This window comes from Bipolaris victoriae (assembly GCF_000527765.1).
Source record: "Bipolaris victoriae FI3 unplaced genomic scaffold scaffold_51, whole genome shotgun sequence".
Taxonomy (NCBI): domain Eukaryota; kingdom Fungi; phylum Ascomycota; class Dothideomycetes; order Pleosporales; family Pleosporaceae; genus Bipolaris; species Bipolaris victoriae.
The window spans coordinates 152,746-164,271 of record NW_014575341.1 but is presented as its reverse complement, the minus strand read 5'-3'; the positions used below and the strand labels follow the sequence as shown (position 1 = coordinate 164,271).

At 53.4% G+C, this 11,526-nt stretch overlaps 6 protein-coding genes across 6 annotated transcripts; 3 read left to right on the top strand and 3 right to left on the bottom strand.

Moving 5' to 3' along the window:
- Window positions 1-706: 706 nt before the first annotated feature.
- COCVIDRAFT_16735 (hypothetical protein) lies at window positions 707-1,695 on the top strand (the record flags this gene model as incomplete). The annotated part of the gene is made up of 2 exons (XM_014700268.1): window positions 707-1,090; window positions 1,150-1,695. The coding sequence occupies 2 exons, from the start codon at window positions 707-709 to the stop codon at window positions 1,693-1,695; spliced, it is 930 nt and encodes a 309-aa protein (XP_014555754.1).
- A 292-nt stretch (window positions 1,696-1,987) lies between these two features.
- COCVIDRAFT_16734 (hypothetical protein) lies at window positions 1,988-3,792 on the bottom strand (the record flags this gene model as incomplete). The annotated part of the gene is made up of 2 exons (XM_014700267.1): window positions 1,988-3,389; window positions 3,440-3,792. 2 exons carry the CDS (start codon window positions 3,790-3,792, stop codon window positions 1,988-1,990), a joined length of 1,755 nt encoding a protein of 584 aa, XP_014555753.1.
- A 221-nt stretch (window positions 3,793-4,013) lies between these two features.
- Window positions 4,014-5,006, top strand: COCVIDRAFT_27382 (hypothetical protein; the record flags this gene model as incomplete). Its single annotated transcript, XM_014700325.1, has 3 exons — window positions 4,014-4,044; window positions 4,098-4,438; window positions 4,500-5,006. The coding sequence occupies 3 exons, from the start codon at window positions 4,014-4,016 to the stop codon at window positions 5,004-5,006; spliced, it is 879 nt and encodes a 292-aa protein (XP_014555811.1).
- A 783-nt stretch (window positions 5,007-5,789) lies between these two features.
- Window positions 5,790-8,264, bottom strand: COCVIDRAFT_101515 (hypothetical protein; the record flags this gene model as incomplete). The annotated part of the gene is made up of 2 exons (XM_014700324.1): window positions 5,790-7,524; window positions 7,771-8,264. 2 exons carry the CDS (start codon window positions 8,262-8,264, stop codon window positions 5,790-5,792), a joined length of 2,229 nt encoding a protein of 742 aa, XP_014555810.1.
- Window positions 8,265-8,673: 409 nt separating this feature from the next.
- On the top strand, window positions 8,674-9,855 carry COCVIDRAFT_101445 (hypothetical protein; the record flags this gene model as incomplete). The annotated part of the gene is made up of 1 exon (XM_014700323.1): window positions 8,674-9,855. The coding sequence occupies one exon, from the start codon at window positions 8,674-8,676 to the stop codon at window positions 9,853-9,855; it is 1,182 nt and encodes a 393-aa protein (XP_014555809.1).
- Window positions 9,856-10,387: 532 nt separating this feature from the next.
- On the bottom strand, window positions 10,388-11,014 carry COCVIDRAFT_38516 (hypothetical protein; the record flags this gene model as incomplete). Its single annotated transcript, XM_014700322.1, has 1 exon — window positions 10,388-11,014. One exon carries the CDS (start codon window positions 11,012-11,014, stop codon window positions 10,388-10,390), a length of 627 nt encoding a protein of 208 aa, XP_014555808.1.
- Window positions 11,015-11,526: the final 512 nt, after the last annotated feature.

Sequence of the window (11,526 nt, the reverse complement as noted above, 5' to 3'; positions counted from 1 at the left end):
CAGCCTAACAACGCACGCACCATTAGCCCCACATCCATCTCGAAGGTCATGAAACCCGAAAGAAGACTCCTTGACACGCGCTTTGCACCGAGCATCCGTCCGAGGGCAACAATACACGCCCTCATGACGCATTTGGCGGATCGCAATTAACGTCCACCAAGGCTGGGCTTCTTAGACAAAAGGCTAACACTTTGCATGCGGGAAGGGCGAGCACCGGGGCTAAAACAGTCGGTGACCTCGTCAGCCTAATCGATCTGCGTTTCGGATACTCGAGCTTCCATGGCACTAACACGACTTTGTCGCGAAAGACTGCCCCAAGCACCCTCGCGGACACGCCTGTGATTTGCGGTAGGGTACCGACTCCATCGGCGTCAGTGTTCCCGTAGGCTTGCGGTTGTCAACGTTTCCAGTCCAGCGCATCTTGAGGCACTTTTAGTGGCGCGGATTCATGCGTTGCCGAACGATGACAATCCTTCTTTAGGGCTCTGACTATCACGTTTTTTCTCTTTCCCTCCGGTAGTAGTATACGTGAATGACCTTTTTTCCCCCGGATACGAATCAGCCCATCTTTTCCTTTCTCACATGGTCAACGCTATAGTCGGTCCTTTCACAAACTTTCGGTCACGCAACGATGATAAATACCTGTTTGGATCTCGCACTTTTGTGCCACCCTGTACTTGCAGTCCTCACAATCCAACGGTCCAAGATGCAGACGCAGCAATCGTGGTGGCAGTACTTTCTGCTCAGTTTTCTGTCTTTACTCGCTATTCGCTATGCAAGTAGCGCAAGCACACCACTAAACACTACCCTCGATTCAGTAGCCGCAATTACATGCCAATCAGAAGACTCGCCAAACCCAATTGCAACGACATATCCAAACAACGCTACTGGAGTCCTCAACGGCACAGTTTCAATCGTACCTATCCCACTGGATCTCGCACGCCAACTGATTCCCTCACAATACCGCATCTTGGAACATGCATACCGCCACCTCCTCCCCACATTCCCAAAAGACATGTACCCCGCCGTCGTCCAAGCTGTGCACGACCACGACATCCAATTCGGAGGCTTCAAAATCTCAGACTTTTCTGTAAGCTTAATTACTATACTATTGCTCACCTGACTGTCACCTCTAACCTCCCCAACCAGCGCGCAGGAATTGAATTCCCATTCCTAGACCTCCTAGGCGACAACTCCACATCCTTCAAATGGGTCCCCTCGCTCTTAATGTCTGCCGACAACGCCGCCGCCATCCAAGGAGCACAGGCTTACGGCACCACTACCTACCCTTCCACTTTTGACCCCACATGCAACTCCTACCGTGCCGTGCCCGACGCCGCCAATCCCGGCACCACGGCCTACAGCGGCCGCAGCGTCGAGTTCGGGGCCGCGTGTGCAGACACGCAATTCCACAGCACCACCGAGGCACCGTACCCGCTAGACTTCTTCGTCAACGTCACGAACCAAATCATTTTCGCGAATGGCAAATCCTGCGATAATATGATTCGTCTGTTCGACACGAGCTTGAGTACCGCGCCGAATCGGATCGAAAATGTCAAAGGGTCTGTTCGTGCGAAGATGGAGCCCTTCAAGACGGAGCAGGTGTGGGATGGCGTTTATGGCATCAGATTTGCGTCGGCCTTCATTGAGAATAATTATCTCCCGTGTGAGAACTTTCGGGGCTACGGGGCGTAGGGTTTATGCCGGGAAATCTGGAAAGGCAAAGGATTGGGTTGGATTCGTCAGTCCCCTTACGACATGGTTGTCGTTATGATATGAGGGAGTGCTGGGAACAGGTGTTACTTCTTTTTTTTTTCAAATGGTCAAGGGAAAGTAGTAAAAGGGATACCCAATTCGCAGCTATTTTAGAACATTGTAAATACATAAGCATACAATACCATCACATATTTGTTCATCATTTCGAGATATTAAAAAGAGAGACACAAATCTTTACATATTCTTTCTACAATATCTATCCGCAGATTGTTTATTTTACACCTAGCAGACCCTTTAGTCTGAGTATCTTGCCCTGAATGATGCCTTTTATGCCACCCACCCCCGTGGCTGGCACCTCATCAACGCCCACAAAGCGTCTGACGAGCAGATTGAAAATGTTTCCAAAGCCCAATGCCATGACTGTGCTGGTGAGGATGATGACGTTGTACGGCATACTGAAATCGGGTGTTGGCAGAGGAAGAAGCAACGAGGTTGTGCGGACGTAGATGCCCTTGTTGTCGCCGGACGATGGCGACAGAACGCGGATGACGGCAGGGGCGACGTCAAAACCTCGGTTCGCATCTGGCGGGTACTCTGTGTACCGTAAGATGGCCTTTTCAAAGTCGTATGTCAAGGTGAGCGTAGAGTCAGGTGGGATGACCATACGTAGCTCGAGGTGAGTGCCTCGTTTGCGGTCGACTGCCGGTCGGTAGTATGTCTCTTTGATGGGAGTTTGATCCGTGGTGTCGACATGAGCGCGTAGTGTGTGCAGATACGGCTTCATGAACCAGGGCAGAGACTCGAGGTAAACGACCTCGACTGCTTGTTGTTTGGATGGGTTGCGGATGACTGCCTGGATACTACCTCGCTCCTGACCATGGCCGTTGATGGATCTTGCAGCAAAAACGAGAGGGTCTGGGCGAACCAAGCCTGTCTTCATCTTCTGCTCAGGGAGGGCAAGGTCGAAATTCTGGCCTGTCGGAAGCTTGAAGCAGCGGAGAGTATCTGATGCCAATTTTCTCTCTGTAAACTGGCCCTCTGTCTTTACTTCCATGATACGTTCCGGTGGCATGTTGATACAAACATTGTGGGCCTCGTCTATGCTCTCGTCTATCAACGGACAAGCTCCCCGGAGCGGTCTTCCGAAAACTTCCTCAAGGGTCCAGGGAAGCTCAGTGCCCTTGTTAAGGGGATAGCAAGTATCATGCGCATTGTAGGGCTTGGACGTGTCGCATTCCATTTGCTCAATAGGAAGAGGCCGCGGGATCGGATTATCTCTCGGGCGCTTCGCTCTCGCAATGTCCAGGACCATGTCCACACTCTGCTCCATCTCTATAAAGCAAGTGGAGCTGCCCTCGCTACACGTGGGGCGGACATCTACAGCCATGGTCTGGAATGCAGCATCAAACAGCTTGTGCCCATCAAGAAGGCTCGACACACCGGCCTTTCCCTTGCAGGGCAGCAGTTTCAAAAAGGGGGTCAAGTTCTCAGTGCAGACGACTTCGTGAGGCAGGGTGCCATGGAGCAGGTGAAGGTTGGATGAATTGCCATGCTGACCTTCTGGGTCAAAGGACATGACGGGGCGTATGGTTTTGGTGGCATCGATGAAGTTTATCGAGGCGCAGAAGAGGCCAGACAAGGCATTGGTGAGTTTCAGCCATCGGGCAAATGCTCTGGAGACACGGTCAGCATTTGGTGAGTGCTACGTATACACGGGACATACTCCTCCTCAGTCGCGGCCTCGACCCACGCCCACAGCTCGACGCCCGTGCCTCCTTCTCGCGCCCCGTTCCATGGCCGCTGTCCCCAGTTGTCGGCATCCCATCTTCCAACGCTGAATCTCAGGTGCAATTCCTTGGCATGCGCATGTTGCAGAATCTGACCAAAAGAGCGCGGGAAGTAGCGAAAGTTTTGTGCTTCAAAGGCAGCCGCGCTTTCGTTGCTGCGGAAGTTGAAAGAGGCCAGAAGGGTGTTCTGCGGAAGGGGCCGAAGGAGGAGACGCTCACTGTAGTCGGAGCCTGCCGATACAAGTGCAATCAAGGCATTGAGCAACAGGAGGGTGAAAGACGAGAGCATGGCAGCATGGTAGCGCTCTCTACGCGGATAGGATGGTGAGGGTGGTGAGGGTGGTGGTGATGAAGGGCGCCCCACATGTGATTGGTCAGGCGCAGTCCATGTAGACCAACCGTACTTGGCATTGCCGCGGTCGCAGCGTCGCGATTTCTTTTGACCGTCACCTCACCTCAAGCTCTCCTCCACATCACGATAATAGCGACTAATACTAGATAGATTACATTATGGCTGCAGCAGAGACGCGTAGGCTGCTCGGTATGCAAACCCAATCGACCCTGAGAAAATATCAACCCTGACACACAATGTAGAGCAGCTCATGGGCGAACAGCTCATGAACGGAACCGACCAGCGCGCGCCCCAGCTCAGCATCACCGACCCAAAGGTCTGCCGCTCGTATCTAGTCGGCAACTGCCCGCACGATCTCTTCACCAACACCAAGAACGAACTGGGGCCTTGTCCCAAAGTCCACAATGAGGCACTCAAGACTGAGTACCAGGAGGCCGACGCAGACCAGAAGCGCAGGTGGGGCTTCGAGTTTGACTACATGCGCGACATGCAGCATCACATTGACGCCTGTAATCGCAAGATAGATTCGGCACAGCGCCGCCTAGAAAAGACGCCTGAAGAGATCCGGCAGACCAACGCTCTTGTCAGTAGCCTAACCTGGCCCGTCGAGGAGTTTTGAGGATATACGCTAACAACCTGCGCAGCTCAAAGCAATCAACGAACTCACAAAGTCCATCGAAGCCGGCATGCTGGAAATCAAGATAATGGGCGAGGAAGGCATGGTCAATATGGCTGTCCAAGAGTTCACAAAAGTCCGCTACAAGAAGGCTGAGAAGGAGGAGCGCGAACGCGAACTACGGGCCCTTTCCGACACGGGCGGTCCTTCCGGGCATCAGAAACTCCAAGTGTGCGATGTATGCGGTGCGTACCTCAGCCGTCTGGATAACGATCGTCGGTTAGCAGACCATTTCTACGGAAAGATGCATCTCGGCTACGCCCAGATGCGCAAGTCGTACGAGGCGCTGTCCAAGGAACTCAAGGACCGTGCGCCGCCTCGCAACTCGTATGCTCCTTCGGGCGGGGACATGGATCGAGGCAGTGGAGGCGGATGGGGCGGAGGTGGTGGCGGTGGTTACGGCGGAGGCGGCGGAGGCGGCGGCTACCGTGGCGGACGAGGAGGTCGTCGCGGCGGCAGAAGAGGAGGCTGGTAAAAGGAAAAACGTTGTCTCCCCTTGTGTCTTCGGCGTTAAGGTGTGTCGACTTGAGATTCCCAAAAAACTGGTGCAGCTTACCACAGTATTTTTTATTGGTTCTTGTTTTTTCTTGGGGCAGAGATACGAAAAGAGAAGGGAAACGAAACACCAAAAACTACCGCGACTTGGGGGGTAGTTTAGGGCTGTATAACAGGTTTAGCGACGTTTTACTGATGGTCCTCCCTCCCAGTGGAGCCCTTACTTGAGCTTGTCAATCTTCTCGAATTACTTGTACGCTTCTTCTTCTTTCTCTCTCTCTCTACTCCAGATGCAAACTTGATATGCTTCTAACCGTTCATTCAAGGGATCAGTTGAGCGACTGCCGGACCCTTTATACTGGATGCAAAAGCATGCAGTCTGTTGTGCATTGTCACAGGTGCGTGGGTTCTGTTGTCCCCATGACTTGATTCTTCATTGTGATATTCCACTCTTTTGTTCGTCTGTATAATCTGTAGAGGGACAAGTATCTCGTGTTATCGTAGAAGCATGGTAAGTCGGGACTTATAGTCATTCATCAGCATTAGGTGGTTGAAGAGCATGCAGTTAAATCACTGCTGCACATTAATCAATATGTAATTTTTTTGTTTTGCCTTGTTGAGAAAAAAAAACAAGATATCTCCATATTCTTCTTGAACCTAGTTCATAATTCTCTTGAATCCTAAGCCACACATCGCACTCCAAGTAGATGGAAAATGATATATCCCTTACTTGATACACATAAACGGGTATCCCCCGAACCTGCTATTCCTCATCCTCATCCTCATCAAACCCCAACCCATCCACACGCCCCAAAAACTCCAAGTTGCCCTCTCCCGCCATAAGCGCATCAACATCAATACCACCACTGGTAAGATACCTCGCACTAACCCCCGTATTAATCCTCTGGCTGAGCAAACTCCTCAACTCAGCACGCAGCGCCTGCATCTCTGCCTTCGTCATCTGACTCGCCTCTCTCTCCTTCTTCTTGCGACCGGCACCACGGCCCCGTTTCCCTTTTGCTTCCTTGTCGAACTCCTCACTGTCGTAATCGACGCCAAGGTCCTCAGCGGCCTGGCGGAGGACGTCATCGCCGCTGTTTTTCTTCTCCTTGGCGATGACGGTATCGGCGAGGCGCTTGGAGATTGTGGCGCGGGGTTTGAGGCGCGACACGATGCGGCGGTCGATGTCGAGGGTGCGGATGAAGAAGGATGTGTTTTTGGTCTTGGGCGCCGAGGCCGCGCGGGCGTGCACTTTGGCGATGAGACGACGGACACCGGCGACTTCTTCGGGTGCGCAGATGAGGATACTGGCGCCTGAGGCATCGGCGCGGGCTGTGCGGCCGGAGCGGTGCACGTAGGTGTCGGCGGCGCGGGGGAGGTGGTAGTGAATTACGAGTTCGACTTTAGGGATGTCGAGACCTCGGGCTGCGACGTCCGTGGCGACTAGGATTGATCCTGGTCGTTCTTTGAAGCGTTCGATTGAGCGTAGACGGGCTTTTTGCGGCATGTTGGAATGAAGTGGGAGAGCGGGGAGGTTGAGGTTAGTTAGGAAGGGCGTTATGCGTCGGACGGCTGAGATGGAGTTTGTGAAGACGAGGGCGCGCTTCTTGGTGTAAAACATGAGAAGTGAGTATAGATATAGATCTTTTTCAGGACCGGCACATTCGATGAGACCTTCCTGAAGCTTGCTGGCCATTTGCGAGGTCGGGTTGGTGTCGATGAACATGGGCTTCTCTTCGCGGAATCGAAGCTTCTTCAAGAGATACTCCATTGACTGTTGTTGGTTCATCTGGTCACCACCGAATTTGGCCTTGCCGGCAAGTTTTCTCTGAAGATCCTTTCCAAAAGTTGCTGAGAAGACAAGTGTCTGGCGGTTGACTTCGGGTGTTTCTGCTGGCTCGGCGTTCTCATCTACCTCATCATCTGGCTCGAGTACCTTGAGGATATCGTCCATTTCCTTGAAGTGGCCCTGGCTTAACAGGCGATCAGCTTCGTCGACGACCAAGAACTTGATCTGCTTGAACTTTGCGAGCAAGCCTTGGCCACTGCTGATGACTTCCCACAGCCGTCCTGGGGTTCCCACAACTATATCTGCCTTTTCCAGTTGCCTACGCTGCTTCTGCACGGACAAACCACCCGTGATGGAGGCAATGTACGGAGAGTCAAAGTCACCCTTTGCACAAAGCTTAACCAGATGTTCGTTGATCTGATGGGCAAGTTCTCGAGTTGGCGCGATAATGAGGGCGAGCGGAACCTTGTCTTCGGTGTTTTTTGATGCTGCACGACCGGCGAGATATGACTCTATAATGGGAATACCAAAGGCAAGCGTCTTTCCTGAACCGGTGGAAGCCTTTCCGATGACGTCTCTGCCAGCTATAATCTCGGGTATAGTTGATGCTTGAATGTCGGTGGGCTTTGAAAACTTGAGCTTCGCCAATGCTCCGAGCATTTCCTCGGACAGGTCCAACTTTGCCCAAGCAGATACGTCTTCTTCGTCACTGTCGTCCATTGGTTGGTTTGCAAGTATATCGAAGGCGCCAGGGCCAAACGTCTCGCCGTCATCAACATCTTCTCCATCGAATTGGTCATCTTCGTGATCATCGTCTTCGTCGTCGTCCACTTTGTCATGTCCATTTGGCTTGGCTGTTTGCCCATTTGTCTTCTTCTTCTCCTCCTGCTTTTTCAATTTCTCTTCCTTGAGTCTCTTCTTTTTCTCCTTCTTGGTCTCCTTCTTTGTCTCAGACTCTCCGTTCGTTGCAGGCGTGGGCGCTTCGGTCTCGACTTCCTCGTCGCTGAAGCCTTCCCATTCCAACTCTTCATCTTCTCCCTGTACCTCAGGCTCTTTGCCCTCATCTTCTTCAAACTCCTTGTCCTCATCTTTCTCAGCCTCTTGGTTCTCCCCGAAAGTTATCTTTTCAAGACGCCGAGCCTCGTCTTCCTCGCGCTGCCACGCCTCCTCGACATCACGCGCTACTTCGTCTTCCGTCTTTGTAGTCTCGAAATGGAAGGCGCCAGTAACAGGATCCTTTACAATTTCAACATCGTCGATTTCTTCGAGTCCGTAGAAGCCTTCGGTGTCCTCTAAGCGATCGGGCATGGAAACAGCCTTCCATCCTAGCTCGTTGAGCTGCACTCTGCGTTTTGTCCTGGTAGGTAGAGGTTTAGGAAAATCATCGACCTTCTGGCGTTTGTGCGCCTTGTGCGCCGCCTTCTTCGGGGCAGCATGGGCGCGTTTCATTGTGGCGCGGAATTGCGATTGGAAGTGTTTGTACGCGAGGGTCGAAGCATGCGATGGTCTGGAAACTTTTTTTTGGAGAACTGTCGGCGTTCGGGAGTCCGCCGCCCCACTTCGCCCTGCAGATTGTCTAGCCCGCACTTCACGTGCGACTCACTCTCGCATTGACTAAATTGCGACAATATCTAGGCAGAGGAAAACAAAAAGGAAGAAAGAGTCGGACTAGACCGCCGGGTGTTTGTCTGGTAATTATATTGCAGGTGGCATTTGTCTTGCATCCAAGGCCTCCAAGTTATCAAGACAGCAGACGAGTAAATTCAGAAAACTGTATCACCAGTCATACAGACTGGCTCGAAAATTCTCCAAGGCGGGGGAAGAATAAGTGGTGTAAATCACACCTCCGGAGCGAGCCATGGGAAAGTCATCAAAAGACAAGCGAGATGCGTACTACCGACTGGCAAAAGAAGAGGGATGGCGGGCACGATCTGCATACAAGTTACTGCAACTAGACGAAGAATTCAATTTGTTTGAAGGCGTCACCCGAGTCGTGGATCTCTGTGCTGCACCAGGAAGCTGGAGCCAAGTGCTATCCCGTGTGCTCATTAAGGGAGAAAAATTTGGACGGGCGGGGTGGCAGGAGAAGCAGGCTTCGACACGGAACTGTGTTTTGGGTGCGGACAAGAAGAAGGAAGATGGTGTGGAAGTAGAGAAAAAGGAACAGGATGGTGGAGTCAAGGAAGAGAAACCAAAGTCAAGAGAAGGAGTACGGATAGTTGCGATTGATTTGCAGCCCATGAGTCCGCTGGAAGGTGTGACGACGATGCGCGCAGATATTACGCATCCTTCAACGATACCCCTTATGCTCAAGGCGCTCGACCCTGATACATACGATCCCAAGGCTACGAGCGGCTCCTCACCTGTGGACCTTGTGATTTCCGACGGGGCGCCCGACGTCACTGGTCTCCACGACCTCGACATTTACGTTCAGAGCCAGCTTCTGTGGGCAGCGCTCAACCTGGCCCTGTGCGTGCTCAAGCCCGGCGGCAAGTTTGTGGCCAAGATCTTCAGAGGCAAAGACGTCGATTTGCTGTTTGCGCAGCTGAAGATTGTATTTGAGCGGGTGCGCGTGGCCAAGCCGAGGAGTAGTCGGGCGAGCAGCATAGAAGCGTTCGTCGTGTGCGAGGGCTTCTGTCCTCCCAAAGGGTTCACGGCCAGTCTGGACAAACCGCTTGGCGCGGGTACGCAGCTGCCCACACCAGGAGCACCCGCTCCGTGCGATGCGCCTGGACCAGAAAGCAGGGTCTCGCGAAAAGTCAGGGACGACGGGGCAATCGAGATTGACCTTGGCGACGAGAGCGAAAACCAAGATGATGTTGAAGAAGGAGGTCATCGGTGGATAGCGCCGTTTCTGGCATGCGGTGACTTGTCGGCTTACGACTCTGATGCTACCTACCATCTGCCCAAGGATAGAGTCAGTCTGGACCCTGTGCAGCCTCCTACAGCGCCGCCGTACAAGAGAGCGCTGGAGATGCGGAAATTGGCCGGGGGTGCATACGGGAAGACAAAGGGTAGGGCTGAGCAGACAGCATCGTAATTGAGATTGAGTAGGCAGTAGACTACCGTGACAAGGGTGTATGTTTCATTTCTGCCATGACATGATTTGAAAGGCTAATGGATGAGCAGTGTTCGGCATACATGTGTTTGTTGCATACGTATTGACTACATGGTGGCACGATGTAAGCAATGTTCATCTATGCTATACTCGATGTTTTAGCGTTTGGCCAGTGTGCAGGTGGAGGCTTGGTGTGGTAAGTATGTATGTAAGCAAGTATACAAATACCTTGCACCCTGGCGCTGTAGAGGCGTTGTCTAAGTATGTATCAGGTGCATGGGCGTGGCGCTATCCTTGCACGTTATGTCGTAGTATTCTGATGAACCGGTTCACACATGGACACGGCTGCATGTGGCATTGCCGTCTAAGCTTAAAAGGGGGGGGGGTGTTAGACTGCAAGGTACCGTGTTCTCTGTCGGGCCAGAGGTACTAATTTCTTACATGTGGCACGCAGCAGGCTGGCAGTTGGCTGGTTGTGCGCTATGACGCGCAAAGAAGCAAAGAAAGCAAAATGTCACTGTTTGACGATCGTCGGCATGGGGTGGAGGGCGGGTGTCTCAGATATGTGCAGCGGCATTGGGCCAGCCGCCGAGGAGCAAGTGGGTGTTATGAAGGTGGTGTAATTAGGCAATTTGCGTGCGCAGTCGGGCTTGTACGGGACAGGCAATTGCCATGGCAAAGTCAATGTGGTGTGGTCCCAGGACAGTGGTCGGCAGAACGTTTTTTTTCTGGTGCAGCGGTAGCGTGCGATGGCGACGGGAGATGGACCGCAGCCGCGACGAGAGGGGTATGCTTGTTGGGCGAGGCTTGATTTTGCACGGGGCATTCCACCTCGTCTCACACCGTACACGGCCTTGGAAAAGGCGCCAATCGAGGGCGCTGGCGAGCGTAGTGCCGCCACGCAGCGGGCGCGAGTGTGAGTGCGAGGGCTTGTTGTTGAATGACGCTGTGCCCGCAACGTCTGGATAGTCGCTACGGGGCTGCATGTGCATCCACATGGTGGTGATGGATAGCACGCATGCGGGCCGAGCCTGGTGGCCTGCTGCTGGATGTGTTGTTTTGGGGGGGTGGACAGCATCAGCATCGGGGCGCTGTGCTGGGTGCAAGCGCGCCCTGCATCCGTAAGGGCGGATGCGTGCATGGCGCGTTTCACCAGGCCCGGTGTTTGGATCTGTGGTGCAGTGGTGATGGCATTTTATACGTCGGCGGAGGTAGCGCGAAGTGGGGGAGGGTGAAAGGAGGGAGGGAGTTAGTTGGTGTGGGAGCGGCGGGCTGGCCTAGGCGGCTCCTGCACCCAGACAGCCAGACAGCCAGACAGACAGGCACGGCGCATTACCCGTCTTGCAGCGGCGCCATGTACACAGATAGACATAGTGTAGCGGCCGAGTGCTCGTATTGCGTCGTCGTGGGCTACTGCAGTGCAGGCGGCGTGGGCTGCGTGCTGGCTCGCTGCTCGTGCTCGGGCCTGCTATCTGTCAAACGCGGGCGCTGCACGAGTCGGCGGTGGAGGCGGCTCTACTTGCACGCTGGAAATGAGAGGAAAGGCCGACTGAAACTCATTTTGGGCATGCATGGTGGTCTTCGCCTGGGTGGAGATTGCGGCAGACTGTCTGAAGGCTAGCAAGGACATGGACATGGCCGACCCTCTCGCGG